Below are 27,238 nucleotides of genomic sequence, written 5' to 3'. Positions count from 1 at the left end.
TGAAGTCACACAGTAGCAATACTGCCAGCTAGCATGTGACACTGTGTTTCTGGTACATTAAATAATTAGAAGTGTGTGTGCTGCAGTTTAGCCAACTTGTTTGCATGGCAATGACTGTTCCAAATTTTTTATTATTCCTGTGCTAACTAGCCAAATAGCAATGACATATAATGCAGATGTATTTGTAGTGAAACAGTAATGTAGTTTAATAATGAATTGACTTTTTGTGAAGTCAAACATCAGGTTTCTGACTTGACATCAGAATCAGAAATACTTTATTGATCCCTATGGGGAAATTGTATTTTGTAACAGTTGCACTGATGTCACCCATAGAGAATTTTAGCGGGTAGAAATAAGTACCAGCATAAGTATATACAAATATAAAAAAGAAATAGTAAACAATTAACACTAGTATGTAAATATTCCAAGAATAAAAGTATGTATAATGTGCTGAGCATGTAAAAATAAGAATAACAAGAATAAATACAATATATACAGTATGTGTCTCATGTTAAATATAGCCTACATTCAAGAGTTGGACGAATATTGAACATTTAAATAATTGCACAGATGAATGCTGTGGTTGAATTATTGCACCAAATATTGTAATTAAGACAGTGAATGTGGACTTAATGTCCAGGGAATTCCTAAAATTTCATATTAGCTTGATGATTTATCACTGTGACAGAGACATTCTAGCTGAATATTTGTGTGTGTCTGTGTGTGTGTGTGTCTGTCTGTCTGTCTCGATAGGCATCTGATGGCAGCAGCTCCAGGGACGACCTCCCCGCACAGCTTCTCAGGAGGAATGATCAGATCCGTAAGCTGGAGGCCAAACTATCAGGTAGGACATGTAAGACTGTGGTTAAGCAGCTGGAGAAATTCAGCCTGTAGCTCTCAGGAGAGATCAGTACTCATGTACAGCTTGTACAGCACAGGACTGTAAGTAATAGATCCTATCAAAGCTTTGTGATGCTGACCTAACCTCAGATTACTTGGCCAGCTCTGAATGACTGAGGCTGATGCACAAAAAAAATCATTGCAGTGTTGATTGATATTTCACTATGTATTATTTTCACCTGCAAATGAAGTCATCAGTTATCAGTTTATTACTGTCAGGACATGAGAATACTGACCACCTGACTACATGAAGCACCCCCTGACACAAACATTGCTCACATAACTGACAAAATATTAGAGCTGTAATCAACCGAAGAAACTCTTGGTTGACTGAAATTCTACCTCTGATTAGTAATTGGGGGAAAAATCTGCACATTATCTCTTGATCAACTAAATCACCACATGTCACTGACTGCACTCTACGTGGTGGCATTGTGTATCCACCAAAGCGTTTTTTTCCACAGGGCTTGACATCAACACTTGCCCAGGCCAAGGTAACTGTGGTCAGGCAAGTGGAATGCCTCAAGAGAAAAAATAAATGCGAACTCCAGCCTGATATTATCTGAAAATTAACTGTGTTCTGTCACATGAGCTTTTCCAGCTGAGCTGCGCGTGAGTCCATCTCACCACTAATCATTGAATAGGACTGAATGAGAAAAATTGGACATACTGGACACCGTGGAAGATAACTCTGTGGTTGACAATGTCATATTCAACATAACGTTGGTAGCGTTAGTAGCGTTAGTAATGTTAAATATATCTCTAACACAGCATGAGAGAGAGACCAACAAGAGCTCTGGTGTGATTGTTTCCCTCTCAGAGGCTTTGTAATCCAGCCTTGAACTGCAATGTGTTTTTGGAGACTTCGCATAATAAAACCATAGTGATTAATCGGACACACATTGTCTTCTGTGATTATTTATCCATTTTTTCTATTAAAAATGAGACTTGAAAATTGTTTAACTTCGTATAAAATGCTGCGCTTGTCACTGTCAACAGCCTTCCAATCACAGTGGAGAAGGGGCGGGACATATACCGCAAAGACTGACAGGACAAATACAAGTCCTGCACAGCAAAAGTTGTCATGTTTCAGCTAGGAAAAGACACGCTTTGGTGGACACAGGGTCTCATTAAAGTAACATCAGCGATTGTCCGACCAAATTCTCATTTGTTGGTCAAGAGCATAACAACCAACCAATTGACCAGCCGGCCAGAAGTTTACAGCCCTACAGTAAAATACAACATCAAAAAACAACGCCAACTTGGCGACTTTGTCTGTATTTGGCGACGTTTCAGGCCTTCTTAGCAACTTTACGTATAAAAATGCAACCAACGACAAAATTAGAAACATATTCAGATCATCAACAAAAAGAGAGAAATACAGTATATTTGTTTTTGTGTTACTATGCATGCTACTGAGAGTTATTGCAGTCCACAGCTGCTTCACCATCAGTGTGGGGGCTCCACGCGTCCCTCCTCTCGTGCTGTGCAGTCAGTGTGTGACAGGCACGAGGAGAGGAGACTCCACTGGCTGTGGGAGCTCGGTTGTAGTGAGTTTCTGTAGTTATGGTGAAGCTCTTGTTCTGTGGATTGGAAGTGCGGTAAAGTGTTGCACTGTAGTAAACTGCAATAGCTCTCATGCCATTAAAATGTTTTGTTAAGGATTTTCTGTTTTGCCAAATTTAATGCTTCCATTAATGATGATGTTGTTAACAATAAGGAAATTAGCATATGAACATCATCTAGAGAATTTTAGCAACTTTTGGAGCTAGTGCTACCTACTTTCATTGAAAAAGTGTTGCCACCTCTGGATAAAACACTGGTCTTGGCAGTGAAACTTGAATGCTGCATATCTATTAGACCTGCACCAGCAGCTCAAACAAACTGTCTTTGCCTAAAGAATATGACTAGATCCTGCCAGGAGCCAGTTTGAAAACCTGGAATATGTTAATGCTCTTGTCAGTCTTGTGGTGCAATACAAATTACAGTTGAAAATCCAACCTCTGTTATTAAATAGTCAGTTATGAGTGCCTTAATCTTGGCATAGCACATCTATAAACACTTAATGAGCATGACTGCGTCACTTTCAGCTGAGTAAAGTTCAGTTCATTTAACATAGTGTCTTTTGGCCAGAGATCCAGATTCTAATCTTGAATGTTTCCATTTGGCAGGAAGGTGGTGGCAGTTTATCAGAAATGATGCCACGCTTATTAAACATCAACATGTCAATGCCAGATGAATTTTAAAAGTGTCACTTCCTCAACCATTTAAATGTGCCACAAAGTTTGGAATAAAACCTGCTTGGTGTGGAAAAACAGCCCTCTCCCTGTTTTTCATCTAAAAGCGTATCTCTCTGTAAACGTGACCCATGCAGCACAGAGGGTGCTAGCCATGCTGGCAATTATCTTGTTTATACTGATGATTTTAATGTCTGCGAATCAATATGATCATGTATTACAGTTTTAATGTTTGCTTGGTGTATATTCAATGAGACACAATAGTGAAGTTTTAGGCATTTTCGCCTCTATTAATAGCTCATTCTGAAGTGACATTGCACCCTTTGGAAAACGTTAAGGGTCACACATTCTCATGTAGCCTTTTAACCAGTATGGTTTTCTCAGATAAGAAAATCATTAATAGTTTTACCTTCCATTATTTCTCAATCATGTTTTCCCTTTTTGCTTTCTCCCTCTCCTTTTGTTCACTCTCTCTCCTGCCTCTCTCTTTACCGTCATCTGCCTGTTCCTCTTCTTTGTTTGTGTTTTGTGTGTGCGGCTGTGTGTGTGTGCGCGCGCGTGTATGTGCTGTTGGTACCCCATCCCATCATCCTACTTCCCAACACTAGACTACGCTGAGCAGCTACGAATTATGCAGAAGACGAAGGAGAAGCTTGAAATTGCATTAGAAAAGCATCAGGATTGTACGTACCTCTACTCTCCTCCCAATGAGCTTCCTTTGTCTCATCTGTCTGTCCGCAGTAATGACCATCACCTAGCATACCATCACTTCCTTCCATGACGATTTTTTTTCCCTGCAGCTATTATCATTGGCTTTAGACCTTTGCTTTGGAAGCGCTGAATGCCTTTTCCTTTAAACCAAGTTATTTATTTTAGATAAGTGTATGTGTTGTCTGTCAAGATGTCAGTGTACCCACTTTCTCTGAATTTACCTCACACAACTACTTTGGTTAATGGTTTCTGAGATTTCCTACCATGCATGAAAACAGCTCCTGAAGAGGTGATTTGACCCTGTCGCTTTTAGTTGGATTTATGATTATAAGAAACACAGACTGCATGATGGAAGTGTTGCTCACTAGCTTTACTAGCTGTGGTTAATAGCATTAGGATGATGATTGCAGCCACACCCATTATTCAATTATTACCACGTCTGGTGGCTGTGCTGAATTCTGTCTGGCTGCTTGCCAGTGGAGAAACTGGTATATTTGCCTGTTGATGGATTTGTCCATCTACTTTTGATTCTTTTTGTGACATCAGTTGAAGTACATGTCCAACATTGTCGATATTTGTTGTCCTGAGGATGATTACTAATAATTTTGGTGACCTTTCCACTTGGCTGAAATAGGGCTGTGCGATATGACAAAATATATTGTCTGATAAAAAGAAAACGTTGATCGTTTCATTTTATGCTCTGATAACGCTCTGCGTCTGTCTGCATGGCCGAGGGGACGCCTACAATGCACGGCACCAAGAAAAAGGACAGTCTAACTTAATGAGTAGTAGTGGGGATAGTGTGAGCAGGTGAGGCTTTGTTTTTTCCTATCTGCAGAGCTTCGATCGCGACTGTTTAGTTACATTTTGTGACCACAGAGCACCAGTGTGACTTGGAAATCTTTGCAATCTCTGAACCGGAGAGCTGTTAGTTTGTTTCCAGCTCGCAGTGGATGAATCCTTATACCACAGTTGCAGTGTAACTTTCTGCTAATGCTAACATCCTACTGCTGACCAGAAACTTCAAACCCACAGCAAAACCATCAACACAGCCCAAGAGGAGCCAGGTCCTTCAAAATAGAAGCACTATGGGTTCTGCTTTGATTTATATAATTACAATAATACTTCATTTTACTTTACTGTAACAGTACTTCATTTAACTTTATACTTTATTTAACATTATAGCAGTATTTTATTTAACTTTATGCTTAACTTTATCTAACATTATAACAGTACTTTATTTAACTTTATGCTTTATATACCATTATATCAGTGTTTTATTTAACTTTATGCTTTGTTTACCATTATAGCAGTAGTTTATTTTGTGGTAGTAGTCACTTAATTTGCAACTGTAGTTCATTTTATAAATTTGTATTTTAATAGTTTACAGTATTTTAGAGGAGATTTCAAAATATGGAGATATATATCATGTATCGCAATATAGCTCTAAAATATTGTGATATTACTTTAAAGCCATATCGCCCAGCCCTAGGCTGAAATTTGGATTTCTGCACAAGAAACACACAATTTAACCCCTGATGTCCACTGGATGCAGTTCTGCCATGTTGCAGCTGTCATGGCCTCTGGGGAAGATCAGATAGCAATCGTCTAAGTGAGTGAGCCGAGCCTCTCACTCTCAGGTCTTTTATCTGATTCACTGACTATGCAATTTAGGTTTATTTTTGCCAGCACACATCTCTGAAGTGTGACACTGATGACCATTTAACATTAAATTCATGTCATGTTACGTCATGTCTCATCACTTTTTCCAAAACCCAGTGCTGACAGATTAACTCTTAATTTCATTTGAAATGTGGCTGCTCAAGAACAATTTGGTTGAAGATTCTCTTTTTCTGAAACTCTTCCAGTGCACATTGAAACTACAGAGAGGTAGCACAGAAGAGAGCGACATAGCTGCATCTATCGGAAATGTGGGGTTTCCGGGAGGTTGCTATGTTATTTACAGAGCACATTCATGTTCTTTTATTTTCATGTTGGGTACTCCACAAGTTCCTAGTGCCACCATCAGCCCAAGTTGTCAGCTTTTCTCAGCAAATAGGCATAAACCTTTTGAATTGAAGGACCATGGAGCTCTTTCCCCAGCACCCTCTCAGAGCTGACTGAAAAGATAGTTAAAACTCCTAGAATAGTAAAACCTTATGTTTGTTGTTGGTTCTGTGTGGAGTTGTGAATTGCAATAGGAAGTGCAGCTTCAATAAGTAATATTCTTTTCTCAGTTCCCACACAACTAAGATGCAGTGTTAGGTTTAATAAAGTGTGTTTGAATTTTCGTCAGCTGCCATGCATCGCTTGTCTTTGCCTGTCTTTGCTTTTGGGATGAACACACTTCTTAATCTAACTCTAACTTTTCACAGCTACTAACAGTGCCACTGTCTGTGCTATTTAGGATTTCTGTTCTCTTTGGTTGCATACAAACCTCTCTGGTTTCCATCTTTCCCTTTCTGTTTCTCTATCTCACTTTCACTGCCCAGCATCTATAAAGAAACTCCAAGAGCAGAATGATGCTCACCAGGCCAGCAGAGCCAAAATGGCAGAGGGGATGGCTCTAGCACTGGAAAAGAAGGATCAGGTAAAGGCCATTCTGTCTCACTTGCCGCACAGTCCTGATTTGTGGCTTGGGGACTTATATTTTACTGTCTTTTACCTGCAGGAATGGATGGAGAAGATAAGTGATGTGGAAAAGGTAAGTCTTTTAATCTGTCCTTGTTGACTTTCAAATAATACACTAAGTATGATCATATATAAAATCTTTAAATGTGAAAACTAAATAAATAGCTTGAGTATTTCAGAAATAGTGCAATATTCAAATACTGTGCTTTCACACCTGTTTAATATAATTCAGTTTAACTTGCAGTCAGTACATTTGCCCGTTAACTTCTCCTTGCTTGACTAAATAACTGGATTAAGACTAGGCTTGGTGGGATACAATATTTCATACCTTCATGAAAATTCACTGGGGTATACGGTATATGACGATATATGTGTGCAACCCCAACAACCCGCCACTTACTTTCAACTTTTCAGACTAGTAAATACACAAAATGAAACCCACAAACTTTTAAGAAAGGTAATGCACCCTTTTCCTTATTAGACAGAAAAATACAACTACACCTTTTGAATTCAACTTTCTCTTTGTCACAGAAGACTGATGAGGCTTGATTGCCCTGTTAATTCATCAAAAAACTTCCTTTAAACTCAACAGAAACAAATTAAAGCTCACCCAAACCATCTTGGTTACTCTTATTAGTAATCTAGTTAGTATGTCCACTGTTCCAACAATTACCAGCTCTGGTTTGGTCCAAATAAATCTTTAATTTACCAAGTTAGATGTAAAAAATGTACCGTGATTCCCCATACTCTCTCTCTGCCTGCTGGGCACTAGCTGTTTACAGTCCTGTAACTTCTATCTCTAACACTAGGTGGTTTGTCGGAGGTGTTTTTCACCTCAGCTGCCTTTTCCACCAGTAGAGACAGCAGAATAAACTCCGGTGGTGCGTGCTGTGCACTACATATGATGAATTTACGAGCATCATCACATGATATAAAGTGGAAAGAAGTTAAACCAGGAGAGTGAGCTTGTCTTCTACTCCATCTATTTAAAGAATGTGAAATGAGTGACCAAAGCTAAAGGGAAAGCCAAAATATCACAGATACAGCTGCTGCAATCAAGTGCTGGTAACATAATTTGGAGCCAGAGTCGTCTCAGTAGCAATATGTGCAGTCATGGAGTTCTCACCCATACGTCCCACTGATTGCGAGCAGCACTATTAATTGCAAGCACAGCAACTGGCACACAACGGTCGCTCATGATGTCAAATCTGAACGTCAGACCTACCTTTAATGACAGAAACCATCTTTGGAAAAATGTGTTTGAGTTTTTAGTTTGGCCCATGTCCCGTTGACTTCATGGAGGTGCCGGAGTATATGACCTATGCTCCAGACAGCCAATAGGGGGCGATCCAGATATTTTGGCCTCACTTTTTGGTGGCTGTCATGTCATCCATTTTTATTTTACAGTCTGTGGCTGGACCAAACAAACTGCAGGTGTGAAAGCACACTTGAATTTGGTTTGTTGAAACCTGCTCATACACGTGTCCGCTGGTATAACCGTTGTGTGTGTTTAGGAGAGGGCTTCCTTGTCAGCTCGACTTGAGGAGATGATGGAGCAAAGCTTAGCACTCTTCCAGAAAAGGGATGACCTGGATGAACTGGAGGGCTTTCAGCAGCAGGAACTCGCTAAAGTTAAACACATGGTGCGTACATGTGTGGTGGGATGGTGGATTTGCAGCATTACTTCCAAACAGTAATGTCTGCCGCCATCTTATTTTCATTTAGCGATTACATCAAAAATCGGAGAAGGACAAGATTTTCTGTCTTTTGAAGAACTTAACTTTTTAAATCAATGTACTCTGTGAGCCTCAGTGCAGGATGGAGAGTCAGTGTTTAAAAAGCACTTAGTTTGTTGAGGTGTGATTGAATTTCACATGGTTTCATAGCAACCCTTTCTTTAGTGCATCGAGTGTTTGTTTATTATAATTTGTTTCACATTTATGTCCATCAGTTGCTGAAGAAGGAGGAGCAGCTGAACCAGCAGGATCAGGAGCTCAAGCAAAAGGAGGCTGAAGTTCACTTGGCAAAGCGAGGGCTGTCCGAGGCTCGAGGAAGATTCCAGACTCTGAAACAGCAGCATGAGGAGAGCTGCAGACTCAACTCTGAGCTGGAAATAGAACGGTGAGAGGAAATGCAACAGGCAGCAGTATGGGATCTAAATGCTCTTCTCAAAATATTTAGTTTGGTGTTTTGGTCAAGCAATCAGACAAAGAATTAGATGTATAGCCAGACAGCTAAGCTTTACTTGACGATCAGAAAATCTATTAGAAATAAAAAGCGTTTTCTCAGGTGTATAACATTCTCTATAACGTATTGGTTTACATTTGATGTTGAACTCAACTCTCTTTTTGTTGTAGAGAGGAGCTGCTGCTGCTCAGAGAGGAGGCAGACAAGAAGGTCAGTGAGCTGGATGGACGATGCAAGGAGCTGCAGTCAGTCATCCAGCAGGTCTCTGAAGACTTCCAGAAGGTCGGTCCTGATCACAAGCTGCACACGCTACACATGACTACTTCTTTACTGATGTGACTGACCTTGATTTTTTCAAGGCAGCTCTATCTGTGAATGAGTTTGTGAAATGTTTGTTTTTCAGTCGCAGAGGATGGTGTCGACCTTAGAGACATCCCTGCAGGAATTACAGGTTGAACATGACGCCCTAAAACTGCAACAACAAAAGGTCAGAATAACTGAGGATTAACCATCACATTGTGAATGACTTGTGTTTGAGAGAGTCAGGGAACAGCACAAGTTTGGCTGTCACTTTGAGAGAAGTAAGGTTTAAATAGATGAGGACTAAAAGAAGACGTACCATTGTGGTAGATTGACATTGTTCCACTTAGCTTTACCTTTATACATTATTTTGCCATCCGTGTTGTAGAATTCAAACTATATTGTCACATGCTGGTTTTAACATGCCTGGTGTTGTGGTTACATCTGGAACACACTGCATGCATTAGCAGCATGTGAGGGCCAGAGAAGTGGGGGTACTGGAAAATAAGAAAAGAGCAGGAGTAATTACAACAGGCTGCATGCATGTTGCAGTCACACTGATTGAAAATGGTGTTTTGATAATTGTATTGACTCTATGACACCTGCTACCACAGTTTCAATGTCTTCATCTGTCTGGAAGAAAACAAGGACACACAGACTGACAGTGAAGTCAAAACTTCACTAAGCATACAGTATATGCTACTGTAAAAATACAGGTGATGTTGCTATACCAACCGCTGGCAGGCTTACAGTACATCATATTTGCGGTGAGAGTGCTATCAGAAAAAAGTCCTTGATGGTATGTAGCTCTCAGGAAATCACACAGTGGGCTCTTCGTCTCAAAGAGTACCCAGAACTATTTTGACTGAAAATACCTAAAATAAACGAAGTCAAACAGTGTGGTGTGACTGTAGACTCGGTTAGAATTTTTTTGATATAAAATTGACAGCCCCAGTACAAAATAGCCGTCATATTACAGTATCGAACATGTGCAGTTGACAGTAAGCAATCATCATCATATCAGGTTTTTGAGGAACTCCTCAAGCATCAAATAATTCAGACTGAAAATGTTTTTAAGGCAGGGAAATTCAGGGACATTTCCTCTCTTTACTGGAGCTGACAGGAAATAGAAGGGCATAACTGAATATGACAGGTTTTTCAGTTAGTTTCAAATATCTAATTAGGCTTTTGGAATAACAATATTTACAGTCCAGGTTTTAAAACTGAGTTAAGAAGAAGTTGTTGAAGGCCTGTTTTATGTCTTCCCTTGACACCATCAGGCTGCTGTAACTGAGGAGGACAAGGAGCGCTTGTTAGTGGAGCTTCAGAAGAAAGTGACGTCTCTGGAGAGACGGCTACAGGGAAACCTGAGCCAGGACGAGCATCTACAGGAGCTTCTCCAGGAGGTGAAGAACACTGAGAGCAGGGCCTAGTTTAAGCTTCACATTTTATGTGGCAGACTCGTGGAGATTCCCTCCACTCTGTTTCAAAACAGAGTGTGTTTCAAAACACATTATAAATGTTGGAAACTGATTGTTGAACACCTGTTACAAAGACCTCTTACTATATAGTACTGAATTTGGAGTTTGTTTTTTCACCATTGTCCTGTTTTAAGATTTTTTGGGCGGGCCTAAAACCATCGCTCGATGACACACTGGAGCTATACTCAGCATAACCCCACCCCTGACAGTGTAGCAGTATAAAAATAAGACTGACAGTCTCAGACTGTCAGCAGCAAAAAAAATCTACTTTGTATGTAGCATATTGAAAATAATTCATCAACATTTTTAAATTTATGGATATTTTATATTTATGATAAAGAGTAACGAAGGTTGAAAAATCAAATCTGTAAAAATAGAGAATAATATTAATGTATAATATTTTTTAAGCTTGATTTTGAAAAGTGCATTTTGTGCGCAGTGATACGAGTGTGTGTAATATTAAAGCATCAATTATCATTCATTAAAATAAAATGGATTAGATGCAGGATTAAGTCAAAGCCCATTTGTATTCTTGACCATAAATTACAGGTAGGTTTATGTAATGATGAAAAAAGAGCATTATGTATATTATGTTTGGTTAGCTTATGGTAACAGAAATTATTGGCGGCTATGTTTACACACAGTCACACAGTCACCTGAAAATATTCACATCATACATTCACTTGTCTGTTTTTGGTCTTTTCATCAAAAGAATTATTAGTCTCTTTCTAGAAGCTTCCAGAACTCTTTTCATCTGATGGATTTTTAGAACTTGTTGTGCATTAAAACTAATAGATATAATGTTATGCTCATCTTTAATGTATTAGGGAATGATATGTAGGATCCAAACCGCCTGCTTATCAGTCCTGTTGTTGCCTTTTCAGAAGTCCAGCCTGGAGCAGAGTCTGGATGAGAGCAGAGCAGAGCTGCTGCATGTTCGGACTAACCATGCTGATACTGTCAGCTCCTTGGAAACACAGGTAAAACCACTGCACCTCTTCACTGGGGCCAGACCCATGCTAAAGCCCCTGAATCCATCAGATATGCAAGCCCATGATAACAGATACATTTTTTTTGTGGATTACTTAGATTGCTAACTGCTGTAATATCTCCTCATTGGGCTAAAGTCACAGATATAGGTCACCCAACAGTTTGCACTATTGTAGCTTAAAAAGAGTGCACCTTTATTTATTCCTGTTTCCACAAACATGACTTTAGTAATTTTCAATCTGGGCTTAAATTCGGCTTCAGTCCCAATGAAATGTTGACTTTGACAATCTTCTGCAGGACACAATATATGGCTTTTCCAACTTTCATACTTAGAACATGCTGTCTTCGCAAGGTGATAAATCATTGTGAAAGAATGGCCCTCCAGCTGTGTGTTTTCTGTCTGGTCTAGGTATCCAGAATGAGCTGCAGCATTACTGAGCTTCAGACCCTGCTCCGACATAAAGACGACTCCTCCAGAGCCTACAGAGAGAGAACAGACACGCAAGTAAGCAAACAGACACAGTACTGCAAGAACCACAGATAACCAAGTTATTAAATTACCCAAAGCACCTTGAGGTTCCTTTTGAAGCATTTTTCATTTACAAAATCACATGGTTATGGGGACAAGAAAGCATCCAGTAAAGACTGTCTGATGACAGCTGACAAAAGAGAAACATTAGGCAACTGACAGGTGGCCAGACTTACTTATAATATGTATAAGATACTTATATGTGTGGGTCTTCAGATTAATGGGAAATACATGGATGTCTGCTGAATGGCCAGTGACCACTGACCTTCTTATTGGTAGACGACCGCTCTACCTCCGGAGCCACAGGCAACCTGGTCACAATCACTTATTGTACCTCTTTCTGTTTCAGATAGCTAATTTAGAGCAGCAAGTCCTAGAGAGCACTGAGAGACTGACGAGTGCAGAGCAGCAATACACAGACAAACAGCAGCACATGGAAAAACTGGTGAGTACCACAACAGTCAATGACACAAAATGAGTCTCTTTACTAAAGAAATGGGCTTGATATTTCCCAAAGTTGGCTGATGGAGGAGACCGATTTATCATTCATTCATTCATTCAGCCATCCTCCGTAACCGCTTGTCCTCGCAAGGGTCGCAGGGGGCTGGAGCCAATCCCAGCTGTCATCGGACGGAAGGCGGGGTACACCCTGGACAGGTTGCAAGACTATCGCAGGGCCGACACATATAGACAGACAACCATACACACTCACAGTCACACCTAAGGTCAATTTAGAGTCACCAATCAACCTGAGCTGCATGTCTTTGGACTGTGGGAGGAAGCCGGAGACCCCGAAGAGAAGCCACGCAGACACGGGGAGAACATGCACACTCCGCACAGAAGGGCCCCCGCCCACGGACCGAACCCTGTTCCAACCCGGGTTCGAACCAGGGATCCTCTTGCTGTGAGGCAGCAGTGCTAACCACGACGATTTATCATTGTACCTCTAAACTTCTAATCGCATGAAACTCTCAGCCTTTGTTAGGTATAATTCTCAGCAAACTGAGAAGACAGGCCCACGAAAGTAAAGCAGAGCTCCACTCACCAAATATAGAATACAAGAGGAAGTTATGAGGCAAACTTTAAGCACTCTATCAATTATTGGACAGTGATCAAAAATAGTTAATCAGTAAATGCATATTAAATATAAATGCTTAGTTTCAATTACAAATTCACGCAAGTAAATGTTTTGAATTAAAAATTATATGAAAGCAAAAATTGCTGCTCCTGCTCCACATCACTCCTCAACAAATGGTCAAACAAAAGTCAAACTATTGCAACTGCAGTGTGAGATTTTAAAAAAACCTTCACTTTGGGGCCATCTGGTGGTAATATCAAGAATGTGTCATGTGTTTTTAGACCTGCAAATAAGGTTTTTGTTTGTTTTGTTTTTATTTACATCATAATAGTGTTCTGTTGTCAGTAAACACAGTTTGTATCGGTTATAATGAGTTTTAATTCAGATTCAGGTAGTAAAATGTTGAAAATTGTAACTCCTGGTTGCAATTTCCACAATATCTTAATTTTGCTTCTCTATACATCAATATTTTGAAATTGACCATATTCACTTTAAGTGTTGTCGATTGTATTAAATAAATTTAAAATCAGCTGCGAGTGTGCAGTCATAATATACTGCCTATTAAGAAATATAATAAGCTATAGATCTGCAACCTGTACCCATTTGTAATATATATATTCATATATACAAATACAACAAGATATATTTCTAAAAAACTGAAAAAAAACCCTGAAAAAACCTGAAAAAACTGAAATTGTTCATGTACTTTAAAGTCCTTTTTAAGGGACAGTATTTGACTTCAATCTGTTTGTAATCTAGTTAAAGTTGGTTTTTATATGCACATGTTAAACCATGCGTTTGTTTGTGTGTTTTGTTCAGCAAGGAGAGTGGAGTGCACAGAAGGCCTTTCTGGAGCAGCAGGTGTGTTTGGTAGAGCAGCAGAGTCAGGAGAAGGCCGGCCGCCTGGAGGAAAGTATCAGCTCTTTACAGACAGAAAGACAGACCCTGCAGGACACCGTGGTATGTTCTGCCTCTCACTGCTAATTCTTACATTTTCAAAGATTTATTTGTGATCTAAAAAAGTGTACAGCAGCAGTGATGCTGTTCCACTGACACTGTTTTAGATCTGGCTTCAACATGCCTCTCGGGTGATCTGATCACAACTGGATAGCACTAAATACAGGTGTGAACAACCATCAAGACACATTTTTGATCACTCAATCCACTTGCCGAGGTGGCTTGCGACGCATTTGACCACATATATTTGTAGTATAAATGCTAACGCTGTCTTGATGCATCTCTGACAAAAACTGCATCATCAGTGCAAGACTTCTTATGCTGAGTTGGATGAAGTGTTACATAACCATCCATTCTTTTGTTTTACAGAAGGAGATGTGTTGAATTCTGCTCACAGTGAGCTCTCCAACTGTGCCGACAAAGCAAAATATGAGTACCAATCATGCTACAGAGCGGCTAGCAAAAGTAACTGTGGGACAGTAATAAAATAAAAATCTGAATATGTGCTCATCTGAAGATGTATGATAGACACAGATGTTATGGGCGATGTGTCTTGACTGTCCACTTGCATTCAGATCACAGAAATGCATACTAATACCAGGTCTAAACAGGCTCGGAGAGACGTGGGTTTACAAATTCATCATTTTTCTAAATGTATGTATGCAGAGAAGAGAGAACGGCGTTTGCTATATGATGACTGACACTTTACCTTTTCTGTTGTGTGCTAGGCTGACCTTGAAAGGCAGAGGGTGGAGGTAAACTCCACTTTGAGCCAGCAGACAGAGGAGCTGGAACAGTGCAGAGTAAGATCAACTACAACACACAGAGTTTAGATTCATGACTGATACTCAGGCTTTATATGGGACATGTAATGGAAAAGTTCATCAGATCAAAGTTTGTAAATGTATGGAGAGATAAAAAAGTCTGTTGCTCAGACACTAAACAAACATTTTATCCAGTTGTAGTCTTCACATAATGTGATACAGCCTCACTGCTTTACAGCAACATATTACAAAGCCAAAAGCTGTTGAAATGTAGAGGTCTACAGACTCAAAGGAGGCCATTTTCATGAAGGAAAGCAAATTGTATTAGTAGTTCTCTTTTCCTGGTGTGTTCCCTCAGGCAGAGTTGAGCAGTCGGCACACAGTGAGCACGGAAATTGCCAAAGCTCTAGAAGAAACCAGACGACAGAAGGAGGATCTGCAAACACTGGTCTGTGGGCAAAGACACATCACACAGTATTCACAGTAATAGAAGTGCAACAGCTAAAGCCTCATTTCCACAGCACAAAACAACAGCTAACACCTGCTAATACCTTTTTAATGCAATGAGAATGGAAATGATCAGCATTCACACCAGGGTCAAATGACTATACAGCAGTCATGAGGTTTTATTGCCTCCCGCTCCGATGTTCTTGGTGAGAACACAACACCAAGGTGAACCTGCTAATATCAGCTCCTTAACTGGTAAGATGCAATGATGTGCTGTCTCTAATTACTGTCTATCTCCTCCCAAGCTGCACTCAAACATCGATCCAAATTAGTCCACACAGAGTTTGAAAGAGAGATTGCATAAATACGAGGTACATGAAGATAAGAAACCACTGAAAAGTTTTCAGAGACCTCTGTTCCTGCTGCTGTCTACTGTTTGCCTGTTCCCCGGCCTGCCTGTGATGTTGCACGGACACACCAACAAAACACCCCCCCACCACCACCCCCAACACACACACACACACACACACACATAAACATACACACGCAAGCTGACAGAAAGGCAGACTCGCAGCGGTGTGTTCACTTGTATATTAATGGGGTTTGCCATGTTGGAAAAACCCGGAAGCGGTATAAGATGTGGTCCCCTTAAATGATGTAGCCTTCTCCCTACAGAGCAGTCGCAAACACTGGTATTTCTGTTGAGGAACAGAAGAAGTGTTATTCAATCGACTTTACCTTTATTTGATCACAAACTGATATTAAGATGATGTGAATGAAATTCAATAATGGTTGTCATTGTGTGTGTGTGAGTGTGAAAGCATGTACAGTGTGATGAAAAGTGTTTGGTTTTTGCTTGTTGTCAGGTTGGAGAGCTGAGCACATCTCTACAGAGCTCACAGCAGGACCTATCCACAGTCACAGAGAAGCTAGCACTGAGAGAGGAGGACATGAAGACACTCCAGAATGGTACTCACACACAAACATACACACTTCAGAACCTTTAAACATGTACGTATCTCTTTAAACAGATTTTGCAGATGTATGCAGAATTTTTAGGCAAGAGGACAAGACTTTGGTATCGATGGCATTCTAGTTTCTGTTTTTGGTTATAGTAGTGTTGACCAATCATGTTTGAGCAGCAGGCAAATAGTTCACGTGGAGAGGTGGAAGGAACTGTACAAAATGCAATCTCAAAACCCATTAGCCATCATCTGATGATGATATCACTTTATATTAGTTTTTAAAGATTTATCTTCTGGGGTCGACCAGTGTTTGTTTTTCAGAGCTGATACCGATACTGAAAATTAGTTGTTAATGAGACCCATTACTGATTTGGAACCAATATGCATTTACAGTAAAAATGAAAATCTTTCTGTCAATATTTAGAATTTGGAACTTAACAAACTGCGACACAGTACTTTGTTTAAATTCCTTTAGCAAATGTTTAATCAAAACTGCAACGCTCAAGATCACATACAGCAAGTTCCCTGCAACTTTTTTGTTATAAAGCCATAATCTGTCGGCCCCTACTGCAATCATATGCAGATATCTGTTTCTAGAAATGTTCTGAAATGACCACAGTATGGAGGAGAAAGTCTGAGCTTGAATTTGGCTCCACCAGATCAGTCAGAAATATTGGCGCTCACCTCCAGATGCGTTATTGTTGTCAGATGATAGCCAAAGAGATTTACCATAACCTGAAGTTCCTGTGCTTTTAACATGACGTTGGGTTAATATTTTTTCTTATGTCTCAACAGTGTGATTCACCACCATGAACAGGGATGTGATTAGGGATGCACAACAATATCGACACGTCAGGGATATGGACAGATATTGGCATTAAAATAAAATACCGGAATCAGTCAAAATGCTGATCTGTGATGATATCACAAACCTTTTTTTATTGATAAAGTATTGATAAAGCATGTACATAACATCAACCCTAAGTTGAACTTTTTTCTTATTTTGCACACTCAGATTTTACATTCACTGAAGAGCATTGTATTGTACGTCTCCATCTGCTGGACGATAAGAGTATGCAGAATATGATGTTGATGCCACTACAGAAGAGGCTTGATGATCACTAACATAAGTTGGGAAAAAAATTGAATATATTGATTTTAGTATCGGTTGGTGGCCAAATGGGCTGTTATATCAGCAGATATCTGCAAAAAAAAAACAAAAAACATTTCTTGTCATCCCTGGTTGTGATAGCTTTTAATTATTTTTTTAGCATTTTATTTAATTAAGATTAATTTCTGTTGCAGGCCTTAGTGTGCAGATTCCACATAAAATTGCATTTAATTCTGATTGTGGAATTAAAAGAATAGAACACACTGTGAGGCTTTCAGCAGAGAGATTTAACATGATGGTCGCAATGTTGTTTTAAAGGCTTTCATCCCTGACTTGAATGAACATACTGGTGAAAATTCAAGACTGAATTTTGCCAGCTGTTGGCATCTTTGATCTAAAAATTGTGAAACTGGCATTTGGAAATCGAACATCCACACTGAAGGTAGCCAAAACAGGAGAAGGGGACACAAATGTTGCAACTTTTTCATATAGTAGTTGATTTTGTCCACCCTGTACTATATGATTTTTGGCATGAAAACAATGGTTTATGTGTGTGTTACAGAGGTGCAGTGTCGGCAGGCATCCCTGGTCCAGCTGCAGGAGGAGGTGCAGCAGCAGCGAGCCCAGCTAGAGCAGATGGAGCTGGACAAAGACTCCCAGCTGAACAGCCTGAGGGAGGAGCTGCTCAGCCAGACACAGCAGCTGGATACCTGCCAGGCGCGGGTCAGTCACAGTTACCTACATACATACATGCTCTTTTCTGCTACTCTGGTATGTTGGGGATTTTAAGTCTTCTTTAAGAGTCAACTCCATTGCTTAGATCGAGCATACAAATGTAAGTATTTAAACTATTGTCAGTGTGGACATGCTACACAGTAGGCAGGTTTCCTTTAATCCTCAAATTGTGCAAATGGAAGTTACAAATATAAAATATGCCTAATGGGAACACGTCAATTTAGAAAAAACTCCCATTTATCACAAAAAAGTGTTTACGCTTGCATGAGTTGGTATTTCAGGTGATTTCAAAAAGCCATATTTCACAAAATTACGATGGAAATACTTTTTTGGCTTTTATAGGTTGCCAGTTTCTACCGACAACCATGTAGCCATAGTATCATGTGACCTACAGTATTGCAGTTTTTTCCAAATTAACATGTTTCCATGAGGTATATTTTACATTTGCAATTTCATTTTGCCCATGGAAGGGTTAATGGAAACCCGCCTAGTGATAGTCTCAAGATATTTTTAAGATGCCACATATTGCATTATTTGGCCTTTAATGGTTGTGACATCATGATCATTTTATTGTTCTGGAGCAGACTTACAATAACAGAGTCAAGCCCAGGCTATTCAATTTCATGGTGTTCTGATTCTAATTTTCTCATTAATTTAGGACCTATTTTCTGGTACAGCATCTCTACCAAGAGCCAGCTGTCACTAATGGATGAATTAATGGTCAGTGTGGTTTGATATATGTCGTCCAGATCTCGTACCTGGAGGTGGAGGTAGAAACCTTGACAGAGCAGCTTCACAGCCCTGAAGTGTGTGAGGAGGATCAGAATGGCAGTGTGACGGTGGATGATCTGGATCACATTCAGAGGGTCAACAGAGAGCTGGAGCAGCAGCTCAGCGACAAGAACAGGGTCAGATACCTTCATACTCCCATCAAATAAAGTGTCAGTATCAGCTGAGAGCAGATGCATCCTGCAGATACATATACAGCAGCAGAAACAACCATCACCAAACATGAAATGTACTGACATTGTTTTGCAGACCATAAAGCAGCTGCAGCAGAGACTGGCAGAACTGAAGAGGACTCTGCAGAAAGAACTGGTGAGACAAACACAAACACAAACACACACACACACACACAGATTTCGTTTGTTCTGAAATTATGTCTACAAACTGAATATTTCTTGATAAGGGAGCTACTTCATTCTGATCTTTAGAACAGGGCAAAACAAAACGAAGACATGTGATGCAGCTTAGAGATGGTCATTACATGTATGACTAAATCTTATCATATATATGATATTTTCAAAGTGAGCTCACTCTGCTCTCCCCAAATCAGTATTTTTTAGCAGTGGAGCTCCTCAAGTGGTGACTGAGTCAGTCGCAGTCAGTGCTGAATGTTGCAGTGATACAAATGGTGATGAGACTGCTTTGCTCAGGAAAGAGAATAAACTACATAGTGACTACAAATCATGAACCCAACTGATCAAAGTCAATTAATATTAGTAGATGCTTGTGATTTTCACCTTTAATCTGGAGGATGTCATCATTCTTTTCTGGTTTAAGGGAAAGTTCAGTCGAGAGTTACATAAACATATTTCCCCTCTTACATGTACTGCTATTTATCAGTCCAGATGGTTCTGGTGTGACCAAAATCGTCTGGACTGATAAATAGCAGTACAGGTATGAGGAAAAATATGTATTTTTGTGAACTGTCCCTTTATGATTAATGTCAAGCCAAAGTCAATTCAAGTCATTTTTATTTATAAAGCCCATTATTCCAAATCACAAGTCCAAATCACAACTCAGAGGGCTTCACAGCATACAACATCCCTCTGTCCTTAGCCCCTCACATCGTCTAAGAAAAAAACTCACAAAAAAAAACTTATAATGAGGAAAAAATGATAGAAACATCAGGAAGGGCGACTGAGGAGAGATCTGTCTTCCAGGACGGACAGACGTGCAAAAGATGTCGTTAAAAACAATAAAATTACAGCAGATGACAAAATTATATATAGGAAAGAGAAAGAGAGAAAAAGAGAAAGAGAGGGAGGAAGAGAGCAGGAGAGATGCACAGCAACAGTAATGGTAAAAATAACAAAATCTAACAATATTGATAGACAGAAATTAATAAAGGAAATTTATCATAGCATGTAATATTACATGCAAATATTACAGTTTATGTAGGTGGCAATAACAGTCATATGTGTATATTAATAGTGGAGGCATGAGTAATAATTATGGCAGTAGATGATGGCGTCGAGTAGAATCACGGCACAGGCGCAGCCACAGACAGGACCACAGCAACAGCTGCTAGCAATTCCAGTTCCAGCTTTACCGGCAGAAGTCATTTCAACATAAATACAATGTAAAAATTGCAAATGACTCACTGACGTTGAAAAGTTAATCTGACAGGTAGAAACTTGCAGCGATTAATTAATTGCGCTGCAGCAGCTCATCATTCTGTCATGACGAAAATGTAAATGAAGCAGTAAAAGTAAAAAGTCTGAACACTGAATGTCAGTGTAGTATTTCAGTTTTTCCTTTTAATACATTTCAGAAAATTCTAAAAAAAAAAAGTTGGTCTAAACAATGGATTTCAGGTCGAGGCTGCAAGATTAATGTGTAGAAATGAAGAGATCTGAATTCCTCCTGGATGCACTGCGTTGTTTTCTTTTTTATGCTCTGTAGAAGCTGAAGTCTGAGCCAGAAGCTGAAGGGAAGGAGAAGGTTCCAGAGAGCAGAGGAGAAAAACAGGAGAAGGTTTGTCCAGACCCCCCGCCAGCCTCCATGCCGAGCCCCCCGACCTCCACCACCACGGTGACCAACACCTCAGACCTCAACGACTCACGAGAAATCAACTTTGAGTATCTCAAACACGTCGTGCTCAAATTTATGTCATGTAGAGAGGCTGAGGTGAGTCTTTTCTGCTAATTTTAAGAATAATTTCAAACACAGAAGTGGGTTGAAATAAACAAATAAAGTGTGTGTTTGCAGCTGTTTAGTGACTGAATGGCTGCTCCTGGTTCTGTTAGTCTGACTGTGTGTGTCTCGCTCTGTCAGGCATTCCAGCTAATACGAGCTGTGTCTGTACTGCTTAACTTCACTCGTGAGGAAGAGGACATGTTAAAACAAACTCTGGAATACAAGGTTGGTATGAGTTTTCAAACAGATCGCTGCTCTAAGACATCCAGAATGCTTCAGGAGAAAACTGAAAAGCCACTGATACTTTTTACCTTGAATGTTTGTGTTAATATCCCTTTTTTTTTCTTAAACCAAGTTTCAGGTGTTATGTGATCAGGGAGGAGTTGGACATACTTCTGTCAATAAATGGATTCTGCCCTGGTGCTTGTACACTGGGACAAGGACAATAGTCCAGTCAAATGGCCAAATCGAGCTATGATCTCAGCTCCACCAAACTGTTCATGTAAACGTACCAAGTAAATGTTTCATACTTAAAAAGTGTTAAATTTAACTTTGAGAACCCTGGGGGTACCCTGAAACATTTGGGTGACCATTATGTTAAAGGTCACATGTCAGAAACCTCCTCATAAACAGGTGATATGCATTAAATTAAAACTGTCAAAATAGTTTGCTGAATCCATCTTGGAACCCTCACATGAGCAAAGCTCACACCCAGTATTCCCGCTGAGCCTTACAGAGTTTTTATATGTACTGAATCCACTAATCTAAAAAGAAAGTCCTTAGTTGGCATTAAAATGTCTTGAATAAATCTTTCAAAAGTCTTAAAAATATTTACAGATTGGAGGTGGGTTCTCTGTGGATCTGTCTGACTTTGCATAGGAAAAGCTCAAAAATAATCGGTAACTTAAATAATAATAATTCATCCATTTTCTTCTGCTTATCCGGGGTCGGGTCGCGGGGGCAGCAGCCTAAATGGTGTTCCCAGGCCAGCTGAGAGACATAGTCTCTCCAGCGTGTCCTGGGTCTCCTACCGGTAGGACGTGCCCTGAACACCTCATCAGGGAGGCGTCTGGGAGGCATCCTAGTTAGAAGGCCAAGCCACCTCATCTGGCTCTTATCAATGCAGAGCAGCAGCGGCTCTACTCTGAGCTCCTACTGGATGACAGAGCTTCTCACCCTATCTCTGAGGGAGAGCCCAGCCACCCTACAGAGGAAGCTCATTTCGCCCGCTTGTACCCGCTATCTTGTTCTTTTGGTCACTACCCAAAGCTCGTGACCACAGGTGAGGGTAGGAACGAAGATGGACAGGAAAATCGAGAGCTTTGCCTTTCGGCTCAGCTCCCTCTTCACCACGACAGCCTGTCGATCTCCCGCTCCATCCTTCCCTCACTTGTGAACAAGATCCCGAGGTACCATGGCCTTGGATCTCGAGGTGCTAATTCTCATCCCGGCCACTTCACACTCGGCTGTGAACCGATCCAGTGAGAGCTGGAGGTCACAGCCTGATGAAGCCAACAGGACCACATCATCTGCAAAAAGCAGCATCCCAATCCTGAGGTCACAAACTGGACCCCCTCAACACCCTGGCTGTGCCTAGAAATTCTGTCCATAAAAGTTAACAGAATCGGGGACAAAGGGCAGCCCTTGCAGAATCCAACCCTCACCTTAATGATAAAAATACGTTATCAAAGTCTTTGCATTAACGAGTCATGTTTCTGTAACAATAAATAGCTGAAAAATAAAATAAAATTCCCCATAACCTTTAATAATTGATGCTGGTAGATGTTTTTTACTTTAATATTGCCATTGCAAAATTGGTCTTAAAATTAATTAAAAGTGGCTGTTAAAAGGTCTCAAAAATCTTAAATCCCACTTGCCTCAAGCTATAGGAACCCTGCTCACACCATATTCTTTAGAATAGATATTAATTTGAGTTATTTTCATCGTAGCCTCACCCTCTGACCGACTGCCATGTTTGTATGTTGTAGATGTCCTGGTTTGGATCCAAGCCTTCTCCAAAGGGCGCCATCCGCCCATCCATCTCAGGCACCTCAGCTCACTGGAGCTGATGAGCAGCAGAAGGAGCTGAAGCGATGGAGAGAAAGGAACCAAAGGACCACCTCCGGGAGGAAGAGTCCTGCCGCTGTGGCTCCCACCACTGAGCAGGACTCTAGCTTTAAACTCTGAACAGCCTCCCACAGTTTTCTGGCTCTGTGTGGGAAGGACTGTTGTTTTCTGCTCTGTGGGGACCCAGAAGGGCTGCACAGAGTGCTCATAATCAGTTGCTGATTTTTAAATGACATTTCCCTGTCAGCAGGCAGATGGATGTTTGACCGTATGTCTGACACACATCATCACACTGGAGTTCCTCCCTGATGTCACACAGATCTGGTGGTTTCTATTCTGTGAAAACAGCAAAAAATGAGTCAGAAAATGAGACACAACAGAGGGAAATAACATGACTGTTATCTTATGAGCTGCATCATTTCTACCCAGAATCAAACCACACAAGTCCCATCTGTTTGAGTGGGAACAAAACCAATGTGACTTGATGGTCCTGTCTTCACTGGACAAATGGTGCAGCCTTTATTTCTGAAGGACCTTTTAGCCTGGTTAATTATCTGAAATCTCTCACAGAGGGGTGCATAATTGAAATGTATTGTTTAATTTGACAGGTAGAGGTACTAATGTTGATTTCTCTTCAGTATCAGAGAGGGTTTATTTAAAAGTAAATGGTTCACATTTGTGTCAAAGGATATAAATTTGTCTGCATGTAGAGTTTGAGGCCCTTTAACTGAATTTGTTCTAAAGTATGCCTTTCTCTCTACTGGAATAGCAGTGAATGTGTTGTCATTATCAGCAGAGATATTAATGTCAGCATTGAAAGGAGCATTACTGTGTTCTGACTGCCCAGAAATGCAGTTGGTGTAAGACTACTTAAAACTCAAAATTAAGCTAGGCCTGTATCTTTTATCAAAACATCCTTGCTCTCATTTCTCTTTAAAATGTCATTTTCATCACTTTTTTAATTCACTGTCACTGACATCACCATTACAAGATGGTCAGAGCTACAGCCTAGCTGGCTCTGACTTTTTAAGATCTGTAACAGTGTAGTATATACATAGTTAAAATATCTGTTAATAGTATGTCTACTTCACCAGCAAAATGACTATTTGTGTATCCATTACTTAGAGAAGACCAAAAAAAGGGGAAAAAACAAAGACTGCAAACTAGATTATGCTCCCATAAATATTTAAATCAATTATGACAGAAGTGACATTTCAATTGATGAAGAGCATGTAGCTCAAAACTTCACCTTGGTCGTAATCAAAAAAAATATGTATGGGAGCATCATCTAGTGTGTGGACTTTGTTTATTCTTTTTCTTCTCTTGCATTATCACTTGTTCAGCACCTGGTTTCTGTCACCTGGGTGTGTGTGCTTTTGCGAACTTTTTATATCCATTACTCACCCTGCATAATGTCGAATTTGTGAAAAAAACAACTAGTTTTTTCCTCATGCCTCCACAGTTAACAAATAATCCAAAAAGATGAACATTCTTCATGAGTTGACCACATTTAACAACAGCAAAACTATAACAAAACTTCCATTTTTACACTCTCACGCAACTTGTGCAGTATGTAATCCAAGTCTCATGCATGAGAGTGTTGGTACTGATGTGTTTTATCTCCTAACATTTTGTGTGATTGATGAGTTATGAACATATGACTGGATAAATGACACTTGGATTATACTGTGCGAGTTGTGTGAGAGGTAGTAAACTTAACATATAGTTAAATGATGATGACATAGTTTTGCTGTTGTTACACAAAGCCCCATTTTACTACAATTTGAAGACTGTTCACCTTTTTTGGATTCTCCATTCACAGTGAAGAATGTGAGAAAAACAAAGTTTTCTTCACAAATTTAAGGAAACGTGGTGAGTAAATGAGATACAAAACGGTCATTTTGAGAGTGATTTTTTTTTGCTATGATAGGGATCTCCTAAATTTGGTCAACAAAGAATTGCGACCAAGGAACATATTACACTGTAAAGATTATCTGCCAGTGCTGTCTGATGGATTAAGTTTTGTGTGTGATGACGGTCTGTCAGCATACAGAGAGTACCAGCATACACTGACAATGGCCCCACTGTAGTTCAACAGCTCATTTAAATGGATATAAGAACCTAACTGCTTGGCCATTGGACTGTTATTACTGTGACCCAAGCCTCCCAGCAGACCTTTCACTCAGATCCCACCTTCCCTCTATCATCTATAAGTCATCATCAACCATCTATAAGTTAACCCTTTGAAACCTGGAGCAACATCACTTTTCTTGTGCTGCTTTCAGACGCCTTTCACAAGTATTGAAACCTTTGCAAGCTGAGCAAATTAATATTGTTTCTTTCAAAGACATGGGAAAAATGCAATGAGTAATTTGATAAGAATTTGTTCATAGAATTTCTAGAAATGAGTAGATTTAGATTTTTTTTTTAAAGCTAGTGAAAAATATCTTGTTTTTTTTTTAAGATGGGGAAGAACTGTCAATTACACTCTTAAAATTATGCTACAAATTGTTTTTGGTCATTTCATTTTCTTTTTCTTTACTTGTTCTTTCTTTTCTAAAAACATTAATTCTCAGGTAATTTTCTTTCATGTTTCTTGTGCTTTTTTTTTTTTTTTTACTAATTGTACTTTTTAATAATTTCTTGCTAATTTGTGGGTCATTTCTTCTTTCGTTGCCCATTGCCTTCTTCACATGTTTTAAACCAATGTGCTCAGCTTTCAAAGGGTTAAAACACTTGACCAGTAGAGCCTGTTGTGTGATCATATGTGCAAAGCTTGGAAGTGCTGCGCTGGAGGCTCAGAAGGAAAAAAAAGGTCTGTTTTCTCAATTGCTGCTACTGGAGGAACAAAAATGTCTGCAATGGCTGATGTAATGTGGTAGTCCTTTAACACCAATCTGAATGATTTAGCCCATAGTTTACCGTTTGAATAATATAATAATGTGATGAAAAAAAGTGAATGCTATGTAAATGATGACTGGAGGACATGCTCTACCTTTACCTGCCTTTGCTCATGTAAATCAAAGTACATTCCACATGTCTATTTATATATAGAAACCTGTACATACTGTATGCATTGAGAACTTTATAAATCAGTGGATGTAAGTGGTTTGATGTGACCAGTTTGCGGTATTTATCACCATCATCATCATTATCATTGAGCAGAACCTGTATGTGTTTCTGCCTTGGGTTGTCAGTCAGCCCCACTGCCCATAGCTCTCCTCCTCCTCAGTGTGATGTCACAACATGATGAGTATTTGGACATCAACCCAGGGAAACTGCATGTTTGCTGTTAAGCTGCATTGTTGAGTACCCAAAGTAGCCTGGTCAGTCAGTTTACAATTCTCCTCTTTTCTAAAGGCATTTGCATTCATTCATTCCACTAATATTCTGAAGAAGAAATCCACCAGGGTGCTGTCTGCATATCATCACAGAAAACTGTATTTAAGGTGCGATTGTTGCTTTTCTGGTATCTGAAGTTGTATCTGCTAAATGCATTCTGTGTATATAGGGATGCAGGGGTACATGTTTGAATGCAGAGCTGTCATCATGTTGCTAATGACAGGTAGCAGACTGATGTAGTCACCCACACTCTGCAGGGTTATACAAGTATATCTATCTCCATGAGAATCAAAGGAAATGATGAATGCACTTTTGATTGATTCTGCTGTGTTAAAGCCCTGACACATAACTGTACAATCACTACAGCTTTTCTGTCTTTTGCTTGTTATGATTTAACTTCTGCTGCCACTACAAAGGTTCCCTTTTCCCACATTTATTAAGAATAAATCCTAAATGACAAAAATCAGGCCTTCTGGCTCCAAATCTTTTGTATTTGGTTGTAAACATGTATGGATGAACAAAAAATGCCTTTAATAGGAAAAAAACTAGAAAAATACATTTGTCATTATTACATATTAATGTAATTATGATAATTGTAGTTATTATAGTATTAGAGAGAGAGAGAGAGAAACATTGGTTAAATTTTCCTTGGCCATGGAAACAGCACATTGCAGTTTAGGTGTTGTTGTTCCCTTTTTAAGGTATTGATTCATCAAAATAATATTTTCAAGCTAAAAATGCAAGCAAATAATCAAAAACAGGAAGCTTTATAACAGCTGTGTTTGGTTCTGCAAGGAAACTGGTGTTACATCACCATGGTGGCCTTTTTTCTTCCCGCCTGTCAGTAGCGCTGTCTGCATTCCGTCAAAGTGAACCTCCGGCCG

The 27,238-nt window shown here is 39.7% G+C and overlaps 1 protein-coding gene across 2 annotated transcripts in view; it reads left to right on the top strand.

The window, feature by feature from the left end:
* golga1 (golgin A1) overlaps positions 1 to 24,451 on the top strand; it is a 29,344-nt gene extending 4,893 nt beyond the window's left edge. Inside the window, exons 3-24 of one of the 2 annotated variants that reach the window (XM_042488305.1) lie at positions 754 to 844; positions 3,746 to 3,820; positions 6,341 to 6,438; positions 6,520 to 6,552; positions 7,994 to 8,122; positions 8,431 to 8,600; positions 8,837 to 8,948; positions 9,070 to 9,153; positions 10,247 to 10,372; positions 11,332 to 11,427; positions 11,847 to 11,942; positions 12,316 to 12,411; positions 13,864 to 14,004; positions 14,730 to 14,804; positions 15,124 to 15,213; positions 16,079 to 16,181; positions 17,851 to 18,011; positions 18,773 to 18,931; positions 19,062 to 19,121; positions 20,712 to 20,936; positions 21,084 to 21,170; positions 22,934 to 24,451. In XM_042488305.1, coding sequence (XP_042344239.1) covers positions 754 to 844; positions 3,746 to 3,820; positions 6,341 to 6,438; positions 6,520 to 6,552; positions 7,994 to 8,122; positions 8,431 to 8,600; positions 8,837 to 8,948; positions 9,070 to 9,153; positions 10,247 to 10,372; positions 11,332 to 11,427; positions 11,847 to 11,942; positions 12,316 to 12,411; positions 13,864 to 14,004; positions 14,730 to 14,804; positions 15,124 to 15,213; positions 16,079 to 16,181; positions 17,851 to 18,011; positions 18,773 to 18,931; positions 19,062 to 19,121; positions 20,712 to 20,936; positions 21,084 to 21,170; positions 22,934 to 23,014 — 2,388 coding nt within the window. In that variant the 3' untranslated portion in view covers positions 23,015 to 24,451. The remainder of the gene's footprint in view (positions 1 to 753; positions 845 to 3,745; positions 3,821 to 6,340; positions 6,439 to 6,519; positions 6,553 to 7,993; positions 8,123 to 8,430; positions 8,601 to 8,836; positions 8,949 to 9,069; positions 9,154 to 10,246; positions 10,373 to 11,331; positions 11,428 to 11,846; positions 11,943 to 12,315; positions 12,412 to 13,863; positions 14,005 to 14,729; positions 14,805 to 15,123; positions 15,214 to 16,078; positions 16,182 to 17,850; positions 18,012 to 18,772; positions 18,932 to 19,061; positions 19,122 to 20,711; positions 20,937 to 21,083; positions 21,171 to 22,933) is intronic. The other variant, XM_042488306.1, reaches the window with a different exon arrangement.
* Positions 24,452 to 27,238: the final 2,787 nt, after the last annotated feature.

This window comes from Plectropomus leopardus, chromosome 6 (genome assembly GCF_008729295.1).
Source record: "Plectropomus leopardus isolate mb chromosome 6, YSFRI_Pleo_2.0, whole genome shotgun sequence".
In the NCBI taxonomy this organism is placed as follows: Eukaryota; Metazoa; Chordata; class Actinopteri; order Perciformes; family Serranidae; genus Plectropomus; species Plectropomus leopardus.
The sequence above is the reverse complement of the archived record's forward strand: the minus strand, read 5'-3'. Positions and strand labels throughout refer to the sequence as shown.